Raw genomic sequence first — 20,476 nt, 5'->3', positions numbered from 1 at the left:
AAAAACCTGACCAAACAAAACCTTAATTTAATTACCTCATTTTCAGGGAGGGGTAACATCCTTAGCTCAGGTTGCTGGAAAAAATTAATGCACATTCTCAACTACAATGTGACAATAGTTTGACCTGGGATGTCTTGTTCTCATGCAGCAAAACAAAGAATCAAACAATATTTGAAGCATAGCGGGTGAAAATCAACTTTATCTCAAAAAATTTTAAAAAGGAAAGGGAGAACAAAATCAAACAAATACATTTGAAAATACTATTAACTTGTTTGACCTTTTTTTTTTTTTTTTTAAATAAAAAACCATTTTTAAAAATTTCTAATATTGTATGATAGTTGTTATTTAGAAATAAATTTTAAAAATAAAGTAAAATAAATAATAATTTTTAAAGAACAAGTAAGACTTGTTTTCACCAATTTTTAAAAACAAAATAAAAACATAAGCTTATTTAACCATTTTTTCTTAAACTTATTTTTAAAAATGGTTTTTAAATTAAAGAATAAAAAAAAAATTAAAAACAAGTTTATCAAAACATGGCCAAACAAACCCTATATTTTAATAAATATTAAAAAAACAGTTTTTTTTTTTTCCAAAATCCCCTTTCCCGACCCCATTTCATTAAAAATAAATTAATAAATAAAAAACAATGCATGAAAATTTGATCTTAAGGATGAATAATAAGCCCTTTAAATTTTCCATTATTAACAAAAACAAAGTTGGTAATTCTTCTAGGTACACATGCTATAATCCAGTGGAAAGTTATTAGAAGCAGAACCTGAATGAAATATTTCTGTGGAAATATAGGAGGAAAAGAAGAAAGAGTGAAACCAAAAGACATAATCATTACTTGTATACACCCAAATATATATGACAAACAACACCAAACCACAATAAAAATAAAAAGAACAAAGCCTTAAACACTCTTCATGATAAACGGACAATGTTAATCCTTAATATGAAGAGCTGGTTACTTCAGAACAAATGTAGTAACCACACTTCTGATGGGAACAAGCCAAAACGTAATCAAGAGCACATTTTTCACAGTTACGAAACAACAGGTGCTACCTCCTTCACTATGTGAGTTGCAGAATCTTCCTTGCCCGTCTCAGCTGCAGGGTCTTCCTTGCCTGTCTCGGTTGTAGTCTCTTGCTTGCCTGTCTCACTTGCTGAGTCTTCCTTGCCTGTCTCAGTTGTAGAGTCTTCGTTGGCCATTACAGATTCATCTATGCTGGACCCGGCAACAAGTCTCTCAACCGGTACTTTAGTCACATCACGACGTACTCCAATATCAGAAACAATTCGACTAGCACAATACATAGCACAACCTACTACAGCCAGACCACTAAAGCTGGTAGTCAGGAATCTAAGTGGTGAAGAAACAACAGCGCTAGCAGCAGCTAAGAAGGATGCAGCTTGTCCGCTGCGGCCCACACTGATGCTAGTGAACACAAGCAAACCTGTTTTACAGTAGATTGCAAAATCTTCACAGTTGTTCCTGAAAATTTGATAGACACCAAAACCATTCTGGAGGAGGAAGGAAGCACGATGAATGACATCAGCTGGTGGATCAGAAGCAGCAAGGGTGCAGGTTCCTCCTCGAGCTTTGCCAAGAAAAATTACAGGTGAGACACTATACTGAAAGAGATAGAGATCCCCCTCATCAAGAAAACAGTCAATGCAGGAAGATATGACACCATCTAGCCTTGATTGATCACCACATCTTGGGCATGGATTGCCAGTAGAATGAGAAGGAGATGAGCTGACAATGATACGGTCTAACACAGTTCCTGTACCAATCTCCTGGCCTGCTCCCCGAGTGAAGTGGATCACTTTTTCTTCCCCAATATATATCCCTGTGTTAAATGGAAGACATATTGTGGTCAAATATTGAATTGAAAAGTCAAAATAATCAAGAAGGGGCAACCATGAAAAATTTTCCAGAGGGAGAATGGACACAAAAAAAAAAAGGATAAGAATTCTGTGTGGGTAATTTTACCAAGTATTTGAGTAAAGTAGAAATAAGCAATTTGAAAAGTAACAATTAACTCAGTAAGTTGATCAATTTAACCATCTATCATCTCACATGCAAAGAAAAGGAAAAGAAAAAAGAAGGAATGAGATTTTAGATCTGTCCAGTGAATATCCTTCATTTAACAAATCACTCTCATCATGATCTCCTGTAAGTGTTGCTTCTATTGTTTCATAAATGCATTTATTTCTATACAATCTTTTTCTAGTCCAAGGTACTCATTCATCTTAAAATTATCACCTTCTAATCCAAGCTACCCATTCACCTCATTGGTCCTATCTCTTCGCCACCCACAATTTCTATCATAAGACTTGATTGGTCCAGTACTAGCTTCATTAAAAATTTCCTCCAATTCATTGGTACAACTTGACATCATGACAATCCAGAGGCAACGCACCACTTGACCTATCATCCTCTGATTCTATAAGTAATCTGAAACTCCTTGACCATCAATCTTTTATGTATTCACTAGCTTGTTATGGGCCATCTAATCTCTCTTGCTTTAAAATAAGCATTACATGTAGTCTAGTAAATTTCACCCAATATTATAATGTCAGCAAAAGGCATGCCTATGAAAGAGCTATGCATGTATGTTTCAGAGCTCATTCTGAAGACTGAAACAAAGTAGAAAATTGGGGATATGGTTGTCATCCTTGTGATGAAGGTTTTTGGCAGTCAGATGTAGATTTTACTTCATAAATAACAAACACTGACATGTCAAGCACTAAGTAATGGGTTTTTTTTGCTGAATTTCACAGTTCTGGCCGTTTTGAGAGAAGCTTAAACTCCACTTTTATTGTTCTCATTCCTAAGAAAGGGGGTACAGATGATTTGAAGGATTTTCGTCCTATAAGCCTAGTGGGGAGTCTTTACAAGATTTTAGCTAAAGTTTTGGCTAATAGATTGAAAAGAGTGGTGGGAAATGTGATTTCGAACTCCCAACATGCCTTTGTAGAAGGTAGACAAATTTTGGATGCTGTCCTTATAGCAAATGAGGCCTTAAATTCAAGACTAAAAAGTGCAAAGGGTGGAATTATTTGCAAGATGGATATTGAAAAAGCATATGATCATGTGAACTGGGGCTTTTTATTAGCAATCTTGGATAAGATGGGGTTTGGGACTAAATGGGTGAATTGGATGAGGTGGTGTATTTCTTCAATCCGTTTCTCAATCTTGCTTAATGGTTCCCCTGTAGGCTTTTTCCAAAGTTCTAGAGGCCTAAGACAGGGTGATCCTCTTTCTCCTTTCCTTTTCATTTTAGCAATGGAGGCGTTGTCTTCTATATTGAAGAGGGCTTTACAAGGAGGCTTTCTCGAGGGTTTCATGGCTGGTGGGAGAGGAGGTAAGGGGGTGGTTGTTTCTCATCTTTTATTTGCTGATGACACACTAATTTTTTGTGATGAAAGCAAGGAGCATGTGGAGGTCTTAAGTTGGGCTTTTTAGTGGTTCGAAGCGATTTTTGGGCTAAAAATCAATCTTTACAAAAGCGAATTGATTCCAGTGAGGGTGGTTCCTAATTTTGAGGACTTGGCTAGGGTGTTGGGTTGTAAAGTGGGTTCTCTTCCTTCTTGTTATTTGGTGTTGCCTTTGGGAGCTGCTTTCAAATCATCTCGTGTTTGGGATGTAGTGGAGGAGAGATTTCAAAAGCGGCTCGCTTTGTGGAAGAGACAGTATTTGTCCAAAGGAGGAAGGTTGACTTTGGTAAAGAGCACTCTTTCTAGCCTTCCAATTTACTTTATGTCCTTATTTATCATTCCTCGCAAGGTGAGTCTAAGGTTGGAAAAGATTCAAAGAGACTTCCTTTAGGGGGGAGGAGCTTCTCAAAGTAAGCCGCATTTGGTGAATTGGTCCATTGTTTGCATGGAGAAAAAGGATGGGGGCTTAGGTATCAGAAACCTTTCTAGGTTGAATAAGGCTCTTCTTGGAAAATGGTGTTGGAAATTTGCTTCGGAACAAGAATCTTTATGGAAACAAGTGATTGTAAGGAAATTTGGGGAGGAAGATGGTGGTTGGTGCTCTGGCGATTCAAGGGAGAGTCATGGAGTGGGGCTTTGGAAGGCAATTAGGAAAGGGTGGATGGAGTTTAGCAAAAGGGTGGTTCTTAAGGTGGGGGATGGTAGAAGAGTGCGTTTTTGGAAGGATAGGTGGTGTGGAGAGGATTCTTTGGAAGAGGTTTTTCCAAGATTGTACTATCTTGCTTCCTCCAAGGATGCTTGGGTAGCTCAGTTATGGGATCAGTCCGGGAATTTGGGTTATTGGAACCCTGTTTTCACAAGACTTAACAATGATTGGGAGATGAAAGAGGTGGAAACTTTTTTCAGTAGGTTACATGGTCATGCGCTTAGAAGGGGGATTGAGGATGTCATGTCTTGGAGGGTTTCAAAGAAAGATCTCTTTACAGTTAAGTCTTTCTTCTCTTCCCTACCTCCTTGCATCGGTAGAGAGTTACCTTCAAGCTTAGTTTGGAATCCTTGGGTTCCAAAGAGAGTTAGCTTTTTTGCTTGGGAGGCTATCTGGGGAAGAATTCTAACTATAGATCAACTAAAAAGGAGGGGTTGGGCCTTACCAAGTAGGTACTATTTATGTAAAGCGGATGAAGAATCAGCTAATCATGTGCTTATTTATTGTCCCAAGGCAGCTATGATTTGGCACCTTATTATTGCTCTTTTTGGTGTTCATTGGGTTTTGCCCAATTCTATCAACGAAACCATTCTTGGTTGGAACGACACTTTTGTTGGAAAGAAAAGAAAAAAGGTGTGGAATGCAGTCCCTTTATGCTTATTTTGGACTTTATGGAAGGAAAGAAAAAGAAGAATCTTTGAAAATACTGAATTAGTGGATCAAACTATTTTACGGTCTTTTTTGTACATGTTTTCGGATTGGGTTAGGGTGCATGTAAATTGTGCTTCATGGTCCATTTTCGATTTCATTGATTGGTTGGGTTGTAAGTAAGGGTTTTTTTGTTTTTTGTTTCCCTTTGGCCTAGTTGCCTTGTATACTTCGTGTATACTTTCAAGTGTGCTTCAAGCTTTCTTTATACAATTGCTTTTACTTAAAAAAAATAAAAATAAATAACAGACACTAGAAAAAGCATAAACAATAGATATTTAACTGGTATTGATGAGTTTCGTAAATATCAGAGCTGATTTTGATGAAGGGGGCTCAAGAAGAAAAATAATTTTTTCCCCAGTAGATCTTCATATAGATCAAAATCTTGTATATTAGTGGGAATTAGCTAGAAAAGGAAAAAAAAAATGGACTTTGATGAACAGATAAACAGAAAGTCTTAAGGAGTATACATCATAACACTATATACAAGCTTCAAAAATGTTGTCATCTAAAACTAAATGCTAGTAAGATAAATAACAAGATAAGGCTATCCCCAAATACATCATCCATGAAAGAAGAAACCGTGATCTACACAGTAATCACCACTTTATCGTAGATATTGTTTCTACAAGATTTCTGGCCTAAGAACCATTAGCAGTCTCATCAGTTGCCCAAGAGAAAGGAACCATTTGACGGTTCTCTACACCAATGAATACCATCCATGCAAAATTCATTTTCTTCATAAGACAAATTCACTTTCTGAAAAGTCTATTTTGTGTCTAGATCTCTACTTAGTTACTCTCCCTACAGTTTCAAAGTAGCAGCATAAGACAAATTAGAGCCCCATGATAGTTCATGAAACTCTGTACATCTCCAGTGTTCTTACAAAGCATAAAAAGCCAAATTAGCCAATTCCTAAAGGCCAGATTTGATATTATTATTTTTTTTCTTTTTTCATAATATTTACAAGATCCAGATTGAGCAAGAATCGCTTCAGGCAAAAGCATAATTAATGGGCCAAAAATGGGGGAAATTCTCCTAGCTGAATAAAAACACTCTAGGACTGATGAAGTAAACCCCATTCAAGGGTCTAATCATTGAGCTCTTTCTCAATGAATCATACTTAGACTCCAGAAAATTCTGTGTCCTTTGCCAAAGAAAGAAGATAATCAATGAATAAATGAGGCATATTTCAATGTGCAATTATCAAGTAAACATAAATTCAATATTAAATGGCCTAAATAATTAATGGGGTGCAAGAATTCTGGGTCTTTTCCCAAGAAGGTAGAAGATAATCGATGGGGGCCAAGTCACTGTTCTGAAACAAATGGGGAACATTTCACATCTGGAATGCAAAAATCAAGTAAATACAGAGCCGTATCAACTTGTCCAACAAAAAATTGAATTGGGATTCTTCGAGAATCCCACAATAGTCAAGCAGGCGCTGTCGTGTGAAGGATCAATCGATATGGATCCTACATTGGATTGTTTAATCACCCACTAATCAAATTCGTAATCCATGTGAAATACTCCAATATCGCATAATAACAAGAAGATAGTATTGTAGAAAGCATGAATCTAACATCAGTTCAGTTGGAAATAAAAAAAACCTCCATTTGGTTGCCGAGAAGAAGGCAGGAAAACGAAAAGAGGAGGGGGTTACAGACCATGATGAGCGTAGAGGTAGGCGGTCCTCCATGAATAGATGTGATCTCCAGGCTTGAGTTCCTCTCTGCTGATCTTATTTGACAGCAATCCCATCTCTTTCAGTGCTCCCAACTCCCAAGCCTCAAATGGCAAATCTCAATCGGATAAAATAAATGTTCATTGGGTTACCATATGCACCCGTCGGCAATCGCTTCCTTCGCTTCTACGCTTCTACGCTTCTACTTTTTCCTGATTCTCCCTCGCGCCTCAATCCCACGCGTCTTTTTTTAAATTGAAATTCTGTATACAAAGAAGGAAAATAGTTTTCTCACTTTCATCAAAATATATACATATAATTAAAAATTTATAAAATTTTAAATTTTATAATCTTTATATAATTAAAAAATATCTTAAATAAATTTGTCACATATAAAAATAATTTATTAATTTTAAATTTATATTTATTTCTTTTCATTATTTTCCCATTATTTTTCCATTCATTTTTTCGGGAACATAACCTTATTGTTTTGAAAAATACAAAGTGGTAGAAACTTTTATAATCATTTTTTAAAAATTTAATTTCTAAAATGGTTTAATTTAAGGTTTTTTTATTATTTATAATTTTAAAATATTTTTTAAACATATAATATAAACTAATAAAAAATTAGTCCTATTATCAATTTTTCAAAATAGAAGAACTTGTTTGACCATGTAATTTAAAAATAGTTTTGTTTTTAAAAACAGAAAGTTGGTTTTAAAAATTTTTTAACACTGTTTGACTGTTGTTCTTTATTAACAATTTTTAAAAACAAAGTGAAATAGAAAACTATTTCTATAGAAGAAGTAGGAATTATTTTAATCAATTTTTAAAAACAAACAAAAAATATGGACTTCCCTGATCATGTTTTCTAAAAATTTTCTAATTTTTTTTAAAATTATTATTATTATTTTTTTTCAAAAAACATAACCAAACGGTCTGAAATTAATAACATGAGATGATATTACAATTCTAATTTTCTCTACTTATATGTTGGAGCTTTATATTATTCCACTTAATTCCAATCAAATTATTGAAGAAGTAGTTCATTCAACTATTAATGGTGGTCATTTATTTATTGTCAGATTAGTTTCACAGTTTTACTTAGCATTAAATATGGGCATCTATTACTTGAGATGGGGAAGAAGTCTGTTTCCATCCGTTCCGAATTTGCGGGTCTCATGGTTCAATGGGAAGCAAATCGTTGATACCTGAAAATGCTTTTACTTTTAGGGTTATCATAGGGTTTTTGAAAACCCGATTTTGTAAATTTGACTTCCTACCATTTTATGACTTTATTTAGATAAAAATGTCCTCATTATTTTTTTGTAAAAATAATTTTATCTTTTAAAATTTATCTCAAAATACTTGAAATGGTAAAAGACATTTATATAAAAAATGAGTTATTTTTCAAAGATAAACATGAGGAATGTTAGATTCACAATTTGAAGATTATTTTATTCATTTTAATAAAATATTTTTTACTTTTATTTATTTTTTAATAATTAGAGATAAAAAAAAATATTTTCAATTAAAATTTGTGTTTTATTTACTTTTTATTTATTTATTAAGATGGTTATTTATTTTTTGGATTACATGCAAGTTGTCCCTCAACCTTTTACATGTTTTGCACTTTGTCCTCTTCCATTCAAAACTCAACATTTTGCTCTCCAAAATATCATTAAATATATTTAAATTAAAATGGATCATAATTTTAATATAAAATATATTTTAAAATTAGATATGTTATCATAATATTATTGTAAAATAATATATAATATAACTTAATAATAAATGTACACTTATAAAATTTATATTTTTACCTAGAAGATATTATTATTAAATATGATAAATTATATATATATATATATATATATATCAATTTTTTTTTAAAAAAAAAAAACTTTAAAATGACTATTTTTACTTATATAATTTTTTTTAGATTTTTTCTTAATATTTTTAAAATTTTCAGTAATTTTTACGTCACTGATATTTTATATCAAAATATATATCTCCGATATATCCATAAAATTGAAGTACGAATATATTAGTGATTACCGATATTTTCATCCTTAGACCACATGACTAACAAATCTTCTATGGTTATAGTAACATACCAATACAAATTTAGGTCTTGTTTGGTGGTGTTTTTTAAAACTTGTTTTTTAAAAAATTGTTTTTAAAATAGAGAACAAAAAATAGTTTTTAATTTTTTTTATAAAAAAAACAAGGGTGTTTGGCAAGATATTTTAAAATGGTTTTTAAAAACAAAAACAAAAAACTTGTTTGGATGAAAGAATTTGTATTATTTTTTTAAAAAAAATGTTTTATTTTTATTTTATAAAATTTTTATAAATTTAATTTATATTATTATGAAATAAAATTCAAGTTAAGTCTTATTAAACAAAGAAAAATAAAATTACAATTATGTATGAGTTAAAGATAAATGATTTTTTTTTTAAATTATGAAACATTTTTTTATTGTAATGAAATAAAAATTACTATAAGATGAAAATAATTTTAATATTCATTTTCGATACAAGTCAAATAAGTATTTCAATTAATTTTTTTTTCTAGGGCAAAATAAATAAAATATGAATTAAAAGTAGCTACCAAAAAAATAAGCAAAAAAAGCATAAAGATGCATATAAAGTAGTTCAAGTGAATTACAATAGTTGCATAATTTTCCATACTCTTAAACATTAGAGAAACTATTTAACTATCAATGTTTACAAACTATTAACATAAGCATTCCACATTTGCTGAGAAATACAATTTCAATAAGATGCCATAGCTGCTGCTACTTTATAAGACAAATTCATTATATGACTTGTTTCACTTGTAGTGTCTTTTGCATCTCTAACTTCAAAATCTTCTCCCTCCTATTGTCTAAACATGATATCATGTTGAGTCCACTTATGAATAAAATTATGAAGATTACAACAAGGTACAACTATTAATGGTTGCCTACTTGGTTTAAAAGATGACACCATTTTTAAAATTGGAAAATACACTTTTAACACACCAAAACAACGTCCAATTATATTTCTAAGGAAAAAGGATATTGAAAAGGAATGCTTGATATACCTAAGGAAAAAGGAAAGTACACATAATGTTCTCATTGTTGAATATGTAATGGTGGATTTCACCAGTTGTGGTGAATAGATTCTAGGCTTACTACTTGTAGTTCTCTACAAGTTTTCAACAAGTGACAAGGTTACATGATGTGATTATACTTACCTTAACTTTAGTTGCAAGGATAGTTGTGCAAGTTAGTGGGAGGTAATATCTTTCTCCTTTATGTTGACTCTATTATCATTTTTCCAAGAAATGAGAATAATCAAATCTTAAGAATGAACCTAACATTAATCAAACATTTGGTTTCTAATGCCTAGGTCATGTTAATCTAAATAGGATCCAAAAACTGGTTAAGTCTGAATCTTTTTTATTCTAGAGGATATTTCAGTTAGCAAATCCTATATAGATGGTAAATAACCAAGAGACCCTTTATTTTTAAAGGATATAGAACCAAGGAATGTTTGGAATTAGTGCATACTGTCATATATAAACCTTTCTATGTTTATGCATGGAAATTTCATTATTTGTTGCATAAATACTCTAGGTTTAAATATGTACATAGGAAGTCCAATGCCTTGAATACATTAATTGAATTTAAGGTGGGATCATATAACCTATTGAGTAAACATATCAGTTATTTCGATTATATCGAGGAAATATGTTTAATACATTTGATTTTTTCCGAATGCATGAGATTACATCCTAGTTTGTTGCACCTTGAACTCCATTATAGAGTAATGGAAAGAAGATATCAAACTTTGATAGGCATGGTGAGATCGGTGATTGGTTTCTCATTACTTTCCATATTCTTTTTGGGATATGTCTTAAAGACTGTGGAATATCTATTTTTCTAAAGAGTTGTATCAATTTATAAGATATCCAAGAGGATCTCAGGGTCATTACCTTTATAGTTAGGATTGTTAGAACATGTTTGTTGATACAAATGCCTGATTTCTAATGAAGACTATATAATAAGAAAAAGGGTAAAGAATGATATAGATTGGAGGAAACATTAGAAGATAATCCCATTTTTACACAAGATACTACGGATCTAGGGTATAGAGATTCCATTCCCATTACTTCTAGTACATGAGTGCTTTATCATAGTGAGAGGTTTGTATCCTACAGATTATGATGAAATAATAAATGTATTAGTGCTCATAACTTGGCAAGAAGCTATGAAGGGATAATTAGAATCCTTGAGATTCTAACATAATTTAGGTTCCTACAAAAGCATCTGAAAGGATAAAACCCATAGGTGTAAGTTGGTCTCAAATCCATCAGAGTACTCTTATCCATTGTGTTTTATCTCATTTATGAGATATGACAATAAGATATTGAGATAAAGCTCTTGAACGATTATCTTGATATTAGCATCTTCTTGATGCAACCAAACATTTTTATAGCAAAGGGCCTTATATGTACAAGAAGGTGCAAGGAAGTATGGTGGTGCTCTTAGATCTTATAGGTAGATGATAATCTACTCATTGGGATTGATGTAAAGATATTGTCATTAATCAAGATCAGTTTTTCTACTCAATTCTAGATGGAAATCTTGATGGGGCGTAATATGTTCTTGATTTTAAGGTGCTTTAAGATTTCAAGAATAGGAAAATTGTGTCATATCACCTACATTGATAAGCATTTGGTCAAGTGCATGATGCATGACTCCAAGAAGGGTTGGCTACCCTTTAGGTTTGGAGTTGCCCTTTCTCAAGATTGATGTCCTTAAACATCTAAGGAGAAAAATCGCATTTAGGCGGTACCTTATACCTTTGCAATAAGTAGCCTTATGTATGTGATGTTAGATGCTAGACCAAATATTTGCTTTACTGTAGGCATTGTGAGTAGATATCAGTCAAATCCAGGTTTAAAGCTTTGGATAGTTGTCAAACATATAGTCAAGTATCTTTAGAGAACGAGGGGTTATGTGCTTGTGTTTTAGAGAGTTGAGATCTTATAGAGGGGTGATGTGACGGTTGGATAGATACCTTATATGAAGTACCTAGCAGATCTCTTAACCATGACATTAACCGAGAAAGCCTTTATTAGTCATAGGGATAACGTAGGTTTCAGGTGAGTATCTGGTATGCTTTGATAGCAAAATACTTTAAGGGCTAGTAAGAAAATGTTAGGATAGAACCTATAAAAGCATGATATGATGTAACGAATTTGGAAAATTATTCATTTAATGATATTCTAGGTTCACTTTTATCTATCCTTATTCCATGTAGTATATTATATGAGCATTCTAGCCAACATCTCTTATATTGTACATGACTTTGGTGCATTAGGAGTTGCATAGGAGATCTAATTCATCAGATCCTTGTAAATGGATGATTTGTTCACAGTCGGTTCATGCACTTAGGCAATCCATTTGAGGTTGTAGTGCACCACCTTCTAATTAGAGGGATGACTAGTCTTAGTCATCAGGATGGGGTTCCCATGGTGAGTGCACTGTGTGTATGGTTACACATTGGACAGGACCTACGGTGAGTCATGATATAAGGTTATTGGGTAGTCATGAATTCACCAAGCTGCTATATTGTATAGTCGCTTAACCTTAAGAGAATGTTGAGCTTGTGTAGAAGTTAGTAGTGACTTTAACCTATGGGTGAGATTGTAAGTTGATCATATATTCTCTATTGGTTAGGTCACTATTGATGGAAGTTGTAGCAATATGTATTCCTAATAAAGACACCATGATATCTTATGGACTTTGAGATAGTGTGTCCCCTTGGGTGATCCTAAGGACGTGTGATCATGAAATCTGTGGCCCCACACTAATTCATTTAATTGAATTTGACATATTCTCTTAATGAGCTAGACTATGTCATTTTATCACATAATAGGAGGATTTGTAACTCAAGGATTATAGAGGTAGTCTTGAAAGACAGATAACTTTCACCTTATTAGACTACAAACAATCGGTTCATAAGGAGATTGTATACAGTTGATAGCAGGTCATAGACTTGAACACTTGGTGTCTCGTTGTAATGGAGAAGGAACTCTATAGCGCATTTGGATGTCTCTAATAATATTTAGAGGATATGCACAAGAAATTAGAAATTGACATTAATTGTATTGATTCTAATTATAATATTTATATACAAGGTTAGTTGCCACAAGATTGACAAATCCCCTATGCACTACTAGAAAGTAGAAATATTGTGACAAACTTTTAGTAAGGGTAAAAAAAAATTACCATTAAAGAGAATTTTTAGGTGTTGCTAGAATTTGACTGCATTTAAAGAGGCTAAGATGTGTTTTAGGTGCATGTGTTTCCTTACCTGTTGATATAAACTCTACCAAGCCCGCTACTAAAAGATCTATATCTAAATTTAGACAAAAAAAATACATCAATTCCCAACACTAAGCCACCTCTTACTAGTACCACCTTAGATGACATTTTCACATAAATGACATAGGCCTAAGGTTTTAGTCATCATCTTTTCTATTCCATCACGCAACATTGGAGGCCTAGGGTTTGTAGTCGAGACACAACAACTTGGTGCATGATCCTCTTTGCTTTTCATCCCAAGTATTCTCATTCTCTCTATATGATCTGAATTTATAAATTTTACTATTATTTTCATTTTTTTTAATTCATTATAATTCTAGAGGTTTTTTTTTTTTTATTGATATTGATTCTTGTTTGTTTGCTTTTTTTTTTTTTTTCATGTTTCAATTTGATTGAGGTTTTTTCTTTTTCAAATTGGCCAACAAATGGTGATTTTTTTGTTGCAATTTATTGGTCATAGATTTTGAGATCCATTGATTTGGTACTTAGGTTTATTGGTGTTCAATTTTGCATTTGTTATAACTTATAGAATAAAGAAGTAAAAAGACCATATGTGAAGTAAGAGAATATCGAGGTTAGCCTCTTATTATTTGTTTCGAGTGTTAGGATAGAACAGAAGGATCTTCAAAAGATTGAAGTGCCTTCCTTTTTGGTTTGAAATATTTTTTTTTTCATTTTTCTTTTTTCTTGGTTGAGGGAGATTATTGGAGATGTAAATTTATTTTTTTAGATTTAAATTTCATAATTATTTTAAGCAAGGTTTGAACCATGTTTGTGCCTATTATAAATCCATTCCTAGGTTTAAGTAAGATTTTTTTTTTTTTTTTAATTTTTTTGCTTGGTTAAGGAACCTTACCAAATTTTTTGTTCCTTAATACTTCCTCTATATTAAGGTTGTTATTTCTTTTGTAATATCAGAACAAAATTTTAAGCACCCAGCATTGGCATGCTAACCATGCTATTTTTATTGTTTTCTAAATTTTAAGGCTTTTCACTTGGATGTTTTTATACCCAAAGTAACAAATAATCGTAGCCTTGGTAATCTCATATTTTGTTTGCCATGCTTTCACTATGGTGTTCTGGGTTGTGATACCATATCCACTGATGTAATACATTTAATGATCTACAAAACCTTATGTTGGTAGATGAAAAATTGGTTGGGACTGGGTAGCATATGCTTGAGCTGAATGCTCAAATTATGTACTAGATATTCTTGTATTAATTTGAGCATTTCCTATGCTTCCTTAAGCTCTCCAATTCTATCTCTCCTCAAATTCACCGGTTTGCCTTCTCTATAGTATTGAGGCCCTAATGTTTCACTTGGAAGATATGCTTGCAGCAAATAAATTAAACACATTCCTTTAGAACACAATTCTCTTTGCTTAAGCTGCATGAGCCACAATGCCACTGTAGACTCTTTTAATATCAAGCACATTAATTAGTCTTACTTGATTAGTGAGGAAAACATGGTCTGTTTTGTAATGCTCAGTAGGGTGACCCAAGAATTAGAAACAAAGTGAATTTTTCCATGCCCAGAACATCTTTGAGTGTGTCTTGAGGTAGAATTTACTATGATGATTGTTTCTAATTGTGAATGCCCTTGGCTCTCCAATCTCCTCATCCCAGTCAAATGTGACCTTGAATGTAGACTCTCTAAAGGTTAAATGAGTGATTATGGTAATCCAGTTTTCCAAGTATGTTGGTTTCCCAAATTTCCCTCATAACCCTTTTTCTACAAAAGACACACAAGTTCAATATCATCACTAACAAATAAATCCTTGATTTAAAAAAAAAAAATACTAATATTCATTGCATATTTGCATACGAAGTATTGTAAAAAAAAACCACAAAGTTAAAAAGGGCTTGTATATTAGAACTAGGACTTACAAATAGAAAATCGATTTTATGACCAGTTTGCATTGACTTTGCCATAAGAAATTTTAAAAAATGAATCTATTTTAGCAGGTATTTGACAATAAAATTTTGAGAAATATTTTCACAATAATGTATGCATACATAGTAGTCCTTGGTTTATGGTAATTCTCTTTTTAACCCCAATAAGGGTCATTCTCAAAGTTCTTATGAAATTCATTTATTGTCTCAACAATATAAGACCTTAGTGAATGAACAAATGCTACATGAGATGTTTACATGCAATTGTCGTCATTTCCAAATAGGCTAACTTAGGTATGCATGCCAATTTCGATGTTTGTTTAGGTGTCAGACTAGTCTAATTTTACCTAAATGATAGCATGAATTAGCTTAGAAAACCAGTTATCCTATTACTTTCCCTCCAAGAAGGCGTTACTTCAGTTCTAGCATACCACATCTATCAAATAAGACTAGATGCTTTTGTTGATTGATCAACCTTTCTTCTAATACTTAAAATCTAGTTGATCACTGCAATGATTCGTGATAATGCTTGATACTGGATCAGCAAATTGTTTTTTATAAAAGAGGGAAAAGGTCCCCCCCATCTTATGACTATAGATTCCACTCTTCAAACTTTTGTAAAAATCTTAATCATTTAAAAATTTCTAAATGAAAATGGGGTTTGCCAAGTAGCTATCTTAAGAGGGATTTTGCAATTCCTACTTGGATATCAATGCATATTATGCAATCCTCTAAACTAGATTTTGGACACATGGAGTAACCCAATTAGTTAAACCTTTTGCTAAACAATTAGCTTCACAAAATGTGATTCCTTTGGCTATATTCATTACCAAATTCATATGTTTTTATCATTTTCTCTCATTTTTGTGATGCCATATTTTCATCTTTATGAGATGGAAAGAAAGCCTCCATCATGGACATTCTTTAGGTAAGGAAATTAGAAGGTAACTAATTACATGTGATTGGCCTAACAAGAAGAAGAATGAAGTTAATTAGAAGATAGAAAAATATAAAATAATGCACATAGATCGACATAGTAGTAGGTGTACAGTTATGTTTTAACTGATAACCAAGGATAGAAGGTTGTTAATATGAATAATTCTTTCATAAATAGGAAAAAGGAATGTTGCAAATAATACTAATGACTGAATTGAATGTTTATTTTCCATTGTGATTTAGCTTTCTTTATTTTTTGTCTAGAGAAAAAAAAGTGTGTTTGTTTGTCTATGAATTACTATTTAAGGCATGTTTGGATCTCTTTAGTGTTTCATGACCTAGAGAGTTGATTGACACAATGTCTCATGACCATAGGCAATTGTCGGGATTAAGCCCTTGAAAGCAAGATATGATGTAACAAAGTTAGACTTAACTATCCCATTGTTAATCTTTTTGGTGTATTGACATTGATTTGAACATTCAACTCATGTCTCTTATATTGTACATGACTTATATGCATTAGGAGTTGCACAGAAGATACAAGTCATGAGTTCCTTGTAAGTAGATAAATTGTCCACAATCAGTTTATGGATTTGCGCAATCTAGTAGAGATTATAGTGCATCACCTCTTAATTAGAGGGATGACTTGTCTTGACTATCAAGGTAGGTTTCATGTGAGTGCACTAGTATATGTGATGCACACTGGACATGACATACTAATCATGACGCAAGGTTATCAATTGTCATGATTCATCAAGCTACTATACTGCATAGACTCTCAACCTTGAGAGAATATTGAACTTGTGCCAAAATCAATAGGTGGCTTTGACCTATGGGTGAAACCCTAAAGTGGTCATATATCCTTATGGATTGGATCATTGTTGATGGAGGTCGATGACAACAAGTATTCTCAATAAAGACAACATGATATTTCATAGGATTGAAACAATATGTTCTCTTAAGTGATTAAAAGGATATGTGATCGTGAAATCTGTAGTCATAGTAATTCATTTAGTCAAATTTGACATATACTTCTTGGAGTTAGGGTATGTTAGTTGATCACTGTAGACCCTCCATTTTTTTTTCCTCTTAACAGGTGTGACACCAGGTATCTTCCCATACTTCTCTTTTGACTCGTAGTCGTCTCTTGGCTGCCTTTCGAGCTTAGTTTAGGCCCATTAGGCACACATGGCCCATTTGGACACACTTAGGCACACCTAGACATCTTTTACGCAAACTCACTTAGTCACACATTAGATCATTCCAATCCCTTAGTTACACATCAACTTAGTCCATTGGGTTGCATTGTAGGCGCACTTCAAATTAGTTATTAGATACATATTCATTTTAACTTGAATTTTGGTGAGGTAATTTTTATTTAATTATTTATTGTTATTATTATTATTATCATTATTATTTTGGTAAATTAATTTTTTTGAAATGTTTCAATACAATTTTTTTAATGAATAATTTTTTGGTAAGTTATTATTATTATTATTATTATTATTATTATTATTATTATTATTATTATTTGTTTATTTACTTTATGTTTTTTTTTTCATTTCTTTTTTAAAATGTTTATTTTATTTTATTTACCTTAAAAAAAAAATGGAGAGGCATGGGAACCGATGGAATGCTTAAAAAAGAGGTAGGCCAGATTTCCAAAGTTTTTTTCTGCATGAGAAAAAAAAAAGCAAAGGAGAGGGGCTGTGGAAATGGAGCCATGTGGGGAATCTTAAAAGGGAAGAAAGAAAATCAAAAGGCCAGAGGAGTCTGGAGATGGTGGAAAGGTTTTCAAGAAGAGATAGAGGAAACAGTGAAGGGATGATTGGGATTTGAAGAGGAGAAAACAGAAAGAGGGAAAGAAGAAGAACAGAGCAAGGGAGAGAGAAGTCTTTGAATTTTCTAGAGAGAAAAAAACTCATTTGACGTAGACGTTGTTTTTCTTTTTAGGGTTGGGGTTTTAATTTTTCAAACCATCAACTCGGAACAAAGAAGCTTACAGTATGAAGCAGATGATCTAGACTCATTGTTTTGGTTCCTCTTTTGTTCTCGGGAATTTCTTGCTTATTCTGTAAGTTTCTCTTGTTTGCTATCTAGGGATTATCTTTCTTCTAACTTGCACGGGCGACGATGCTTCACGCTCGGGTTTAATTCTCGGATGTTTGAATATAAAGGCTTAAAGGAAAGCTCTTTTCATGTGGTTTTGTTTCATTTATCTACGAAAAATTTTGCATTAGAGGTAGGTGTTGAAGTGTGATAGCAGAGTCTTGGTTCACTCCTGAATGGTTAATTTGGAGGAGAGCGTGAAAACAGTTGGAAAGATTGGGTTCTTGTTTGGTGATTATGGAGAAATGTCTACGGAGGGCGGATGATAATTAATAATCAGAGAATAGATATTGAAATGAGGAACTCGGGCATAATATGAGGTTGTAGCATGAGTTGCAGCAAGAGTAATACAGGAGAAGAACTAGGGGAAATTGAGGAATCGATTATAAGAAATTCCGTTGAGGTTGACCCAAAATCATTCATCCAGAATGGGTCGATTATGGCCCCCCCAATTAACAATTGATGAGAATCTTCTTGTTGATCCAAAATTAATTTTCTATCGGGTCGAAAGTTGGTGAAGGAGCACATGGGAAAGTTTATGAAGGAAGGTATGGTGATCAAATTGTTGCTATCAAAGTTCTCCACTGTGGAAGCACTTCAGAAGAAAGAGCTACACTTGAGAGACGTTTTTCTCGGGAAGTTAATATGATATCAAAGTAAAACATGAGAATCTTGTCAAGTTTGTTGGAGCTTGTAAGGATCCTTTAATGGTGATAGTTACAGAGCTATTACCTGGGATGTCACTTCGGAAGTATTTAACTAGTATTCATCCAAAACAGATGGACAATCATGTTGCATTAAGTTTTGCTCTTGACATTGCTCGAGCCATGGAGTGTTTGCATGCCAATGGGATTATACATAGAGATCTAAAACTTGAAAATTTGTTGCTTATGACCAATCAGAAATCTATAAAGCTTGCAGATTTTGGTCTTACAAGGGAAGAATCTATGACTGAGATGATAATTGTAGAAACTGGGACATACCGTTGGATGGCTCCCGGGTTGTACAACACTATGACATTGCGGCAGGGCGAGATAAAGCATTATAATAACAAGGTTGATGTCTACAACTTTGGGATTGGCTTATGTTGCTGCATTTAAGCAAGAGCGCCCTAGTCTTCTAGAAGACATATCCCCTGATCTTGCATTTATCATACAATCTTGTTGAATTGAGGACCCTAACAGGCGACCCAGCTTCAGCCAGATCATCCGCATGTTGAACACATTTAATTTCAAAGTCACACCACCTCCATCATCATTACTAGAAAAATTTGACACCTATAATAGTAGCCCCTCTTACACGGTGGAAGATAAGTTCTTTTTAAAATTTTTTGTTTTAGTTTAGCTTAATTTGTTGTGTTAGTTTAGGTCCATTTATGATTTTTCATCATTATTTTAAATGATCCTTGGTGTTGTAGTTCATGCTTTGATTTGGTTTGATCCCATTCTTTTAGTTTGATTATTTCTTATATTTTTGGTAAATTGGCTTCTAGGTGATGCAATTTTTATTTTGAATTTGTCTTGATTTATCTTATTTCATTTTAGTTAGTTTAGAATTTTTCATTATAGTGCACTGTACTTCTGCATCTGTAAATTGGAATCTGATAACTTAGAAACCCTTTCAAATTTTTCTAACTATTCTATGACATTCTAGACTTCTTGAACTTGATTTAAAATCTTTCTTGGGTCAAATATGGTTTTCCAATTAGGAGATATAAATTAATTTTTCAGAAGGTTCAGTTTTCACCCTGTTTTTGACATTCAATATTGTTTTACAAAATTAAATTACTAATCGATCTCTTTAATTTTTTTGAACATTTTTATCTTAATATATATTCTTGAATTTAATTTTTTATGCATAAAATATTAATAAATAACTTCCAAAATGAGATATATAATTTTTTATTCTTGTGCACACTACACAAGTGCTCTTCTGAATATGAGAGGTGTTTATTTATTTTTAAATCTGTTGTGGATGTTACATTTCTTTGAGATTATTTTTCATATAAAATAGAAATATTAAGATAGTTGTGTAAATTTTCATATGATTTTAGGACATCTATAAGTTAATTGTAAAAATCAATTGTTGAATACCTTTAAAAGATGCTCTGTTCTAGACCTATTATCATCATTATGAAATCTGGTATTAAATGAGGGCTGGTTAATTAATTTGGTCACTTAGATGATAAACTACGCATATAGGAGATGTTCTCTAAAAATTTTCTTGATAAAACTTAACTTCTAGGTATTTGTTTTAGATTTATTTTGTACAGTCTTCCATTCTAATCGTTTGATGACTTTTTTTTTTTTTTTTTTTGTGAAGTAACCCCTTTGTGAATAAATTATTTATTGATTGGTATATAATCGATTAATTTGGCCTATTGGATGTTTATCTAGACATGTTAAAGATGTTATCTAATTTTTATTTTGGTGAGATAACCTTTCTTGATATTTATTTGGAGTTCATTTTGTGAACCGATATTCTACCCTTTTAATAACATTTCCTTGGCTTTTGATAATTTAGTCACTTTTGATCATACTTGTGAACTTTCCTTGACTTCAGATAAACTAAGTGTATATGTATAGGTTTAGTTATTATTTTTTTATTATTCTTT

The 20,476-nt window shown here is 32.4% G+C and overlaps 1 protein-coding gene and 1 pseudogene across 1 annotated transcript; one reads left to right on the top strand and one right to left on the bottom strand.

Moving 5' to 3' along the window:
* Nucleotides 1-822: 822 nt before the first annotated feature.
* LOC117911970 lies at nt 823-6,759 on the bottom strand. The gene is made up of 2 exons (XM_034826368.1): nt 6,529-6,759; nt 823-1,856 (listed from the first exon to the last, which is right to left on the bottom strand). Exons 1-2 carry the CDS (start codon nt 6,620-6,622, stop codon nt 1,048-1,050), a joined length of 903 nt encoding a protein of 300 aa, XP_034682259.1. The 5' UTR covers nt 6,623-6,759; the 3' UTR covers nt 823-1,047.
* An 11,431-nt stretch (nt 6,760-18,190) lies between these two features.
* Nucleotides 18,191-19,206, top strand: LOC117913225 (annotated as a pseudogene).
* The last annotated feature ends 1,270 nt before the right edge of the window (nt 19,207-20,476 follow it).

Source organism: Vitis riparia, chromosome 4 (genome assembly GCF_004353265.1).
Source record: "Vitis riparia cultivar Riparia Gloire de Montpellier isolate 1030 chromosome 4, EGFV_Vit.rip_1.0, whole genome shotgun sequence".
NCBI lineage: Eukaryota > Viridiplantae > Streptophyta > Magnoliopsida > Vitales > Vitaceae > Vitis > Vitis riparia.
This window is presented reverse-complemented; position numbering and strand designations above follow the sequence as displayed.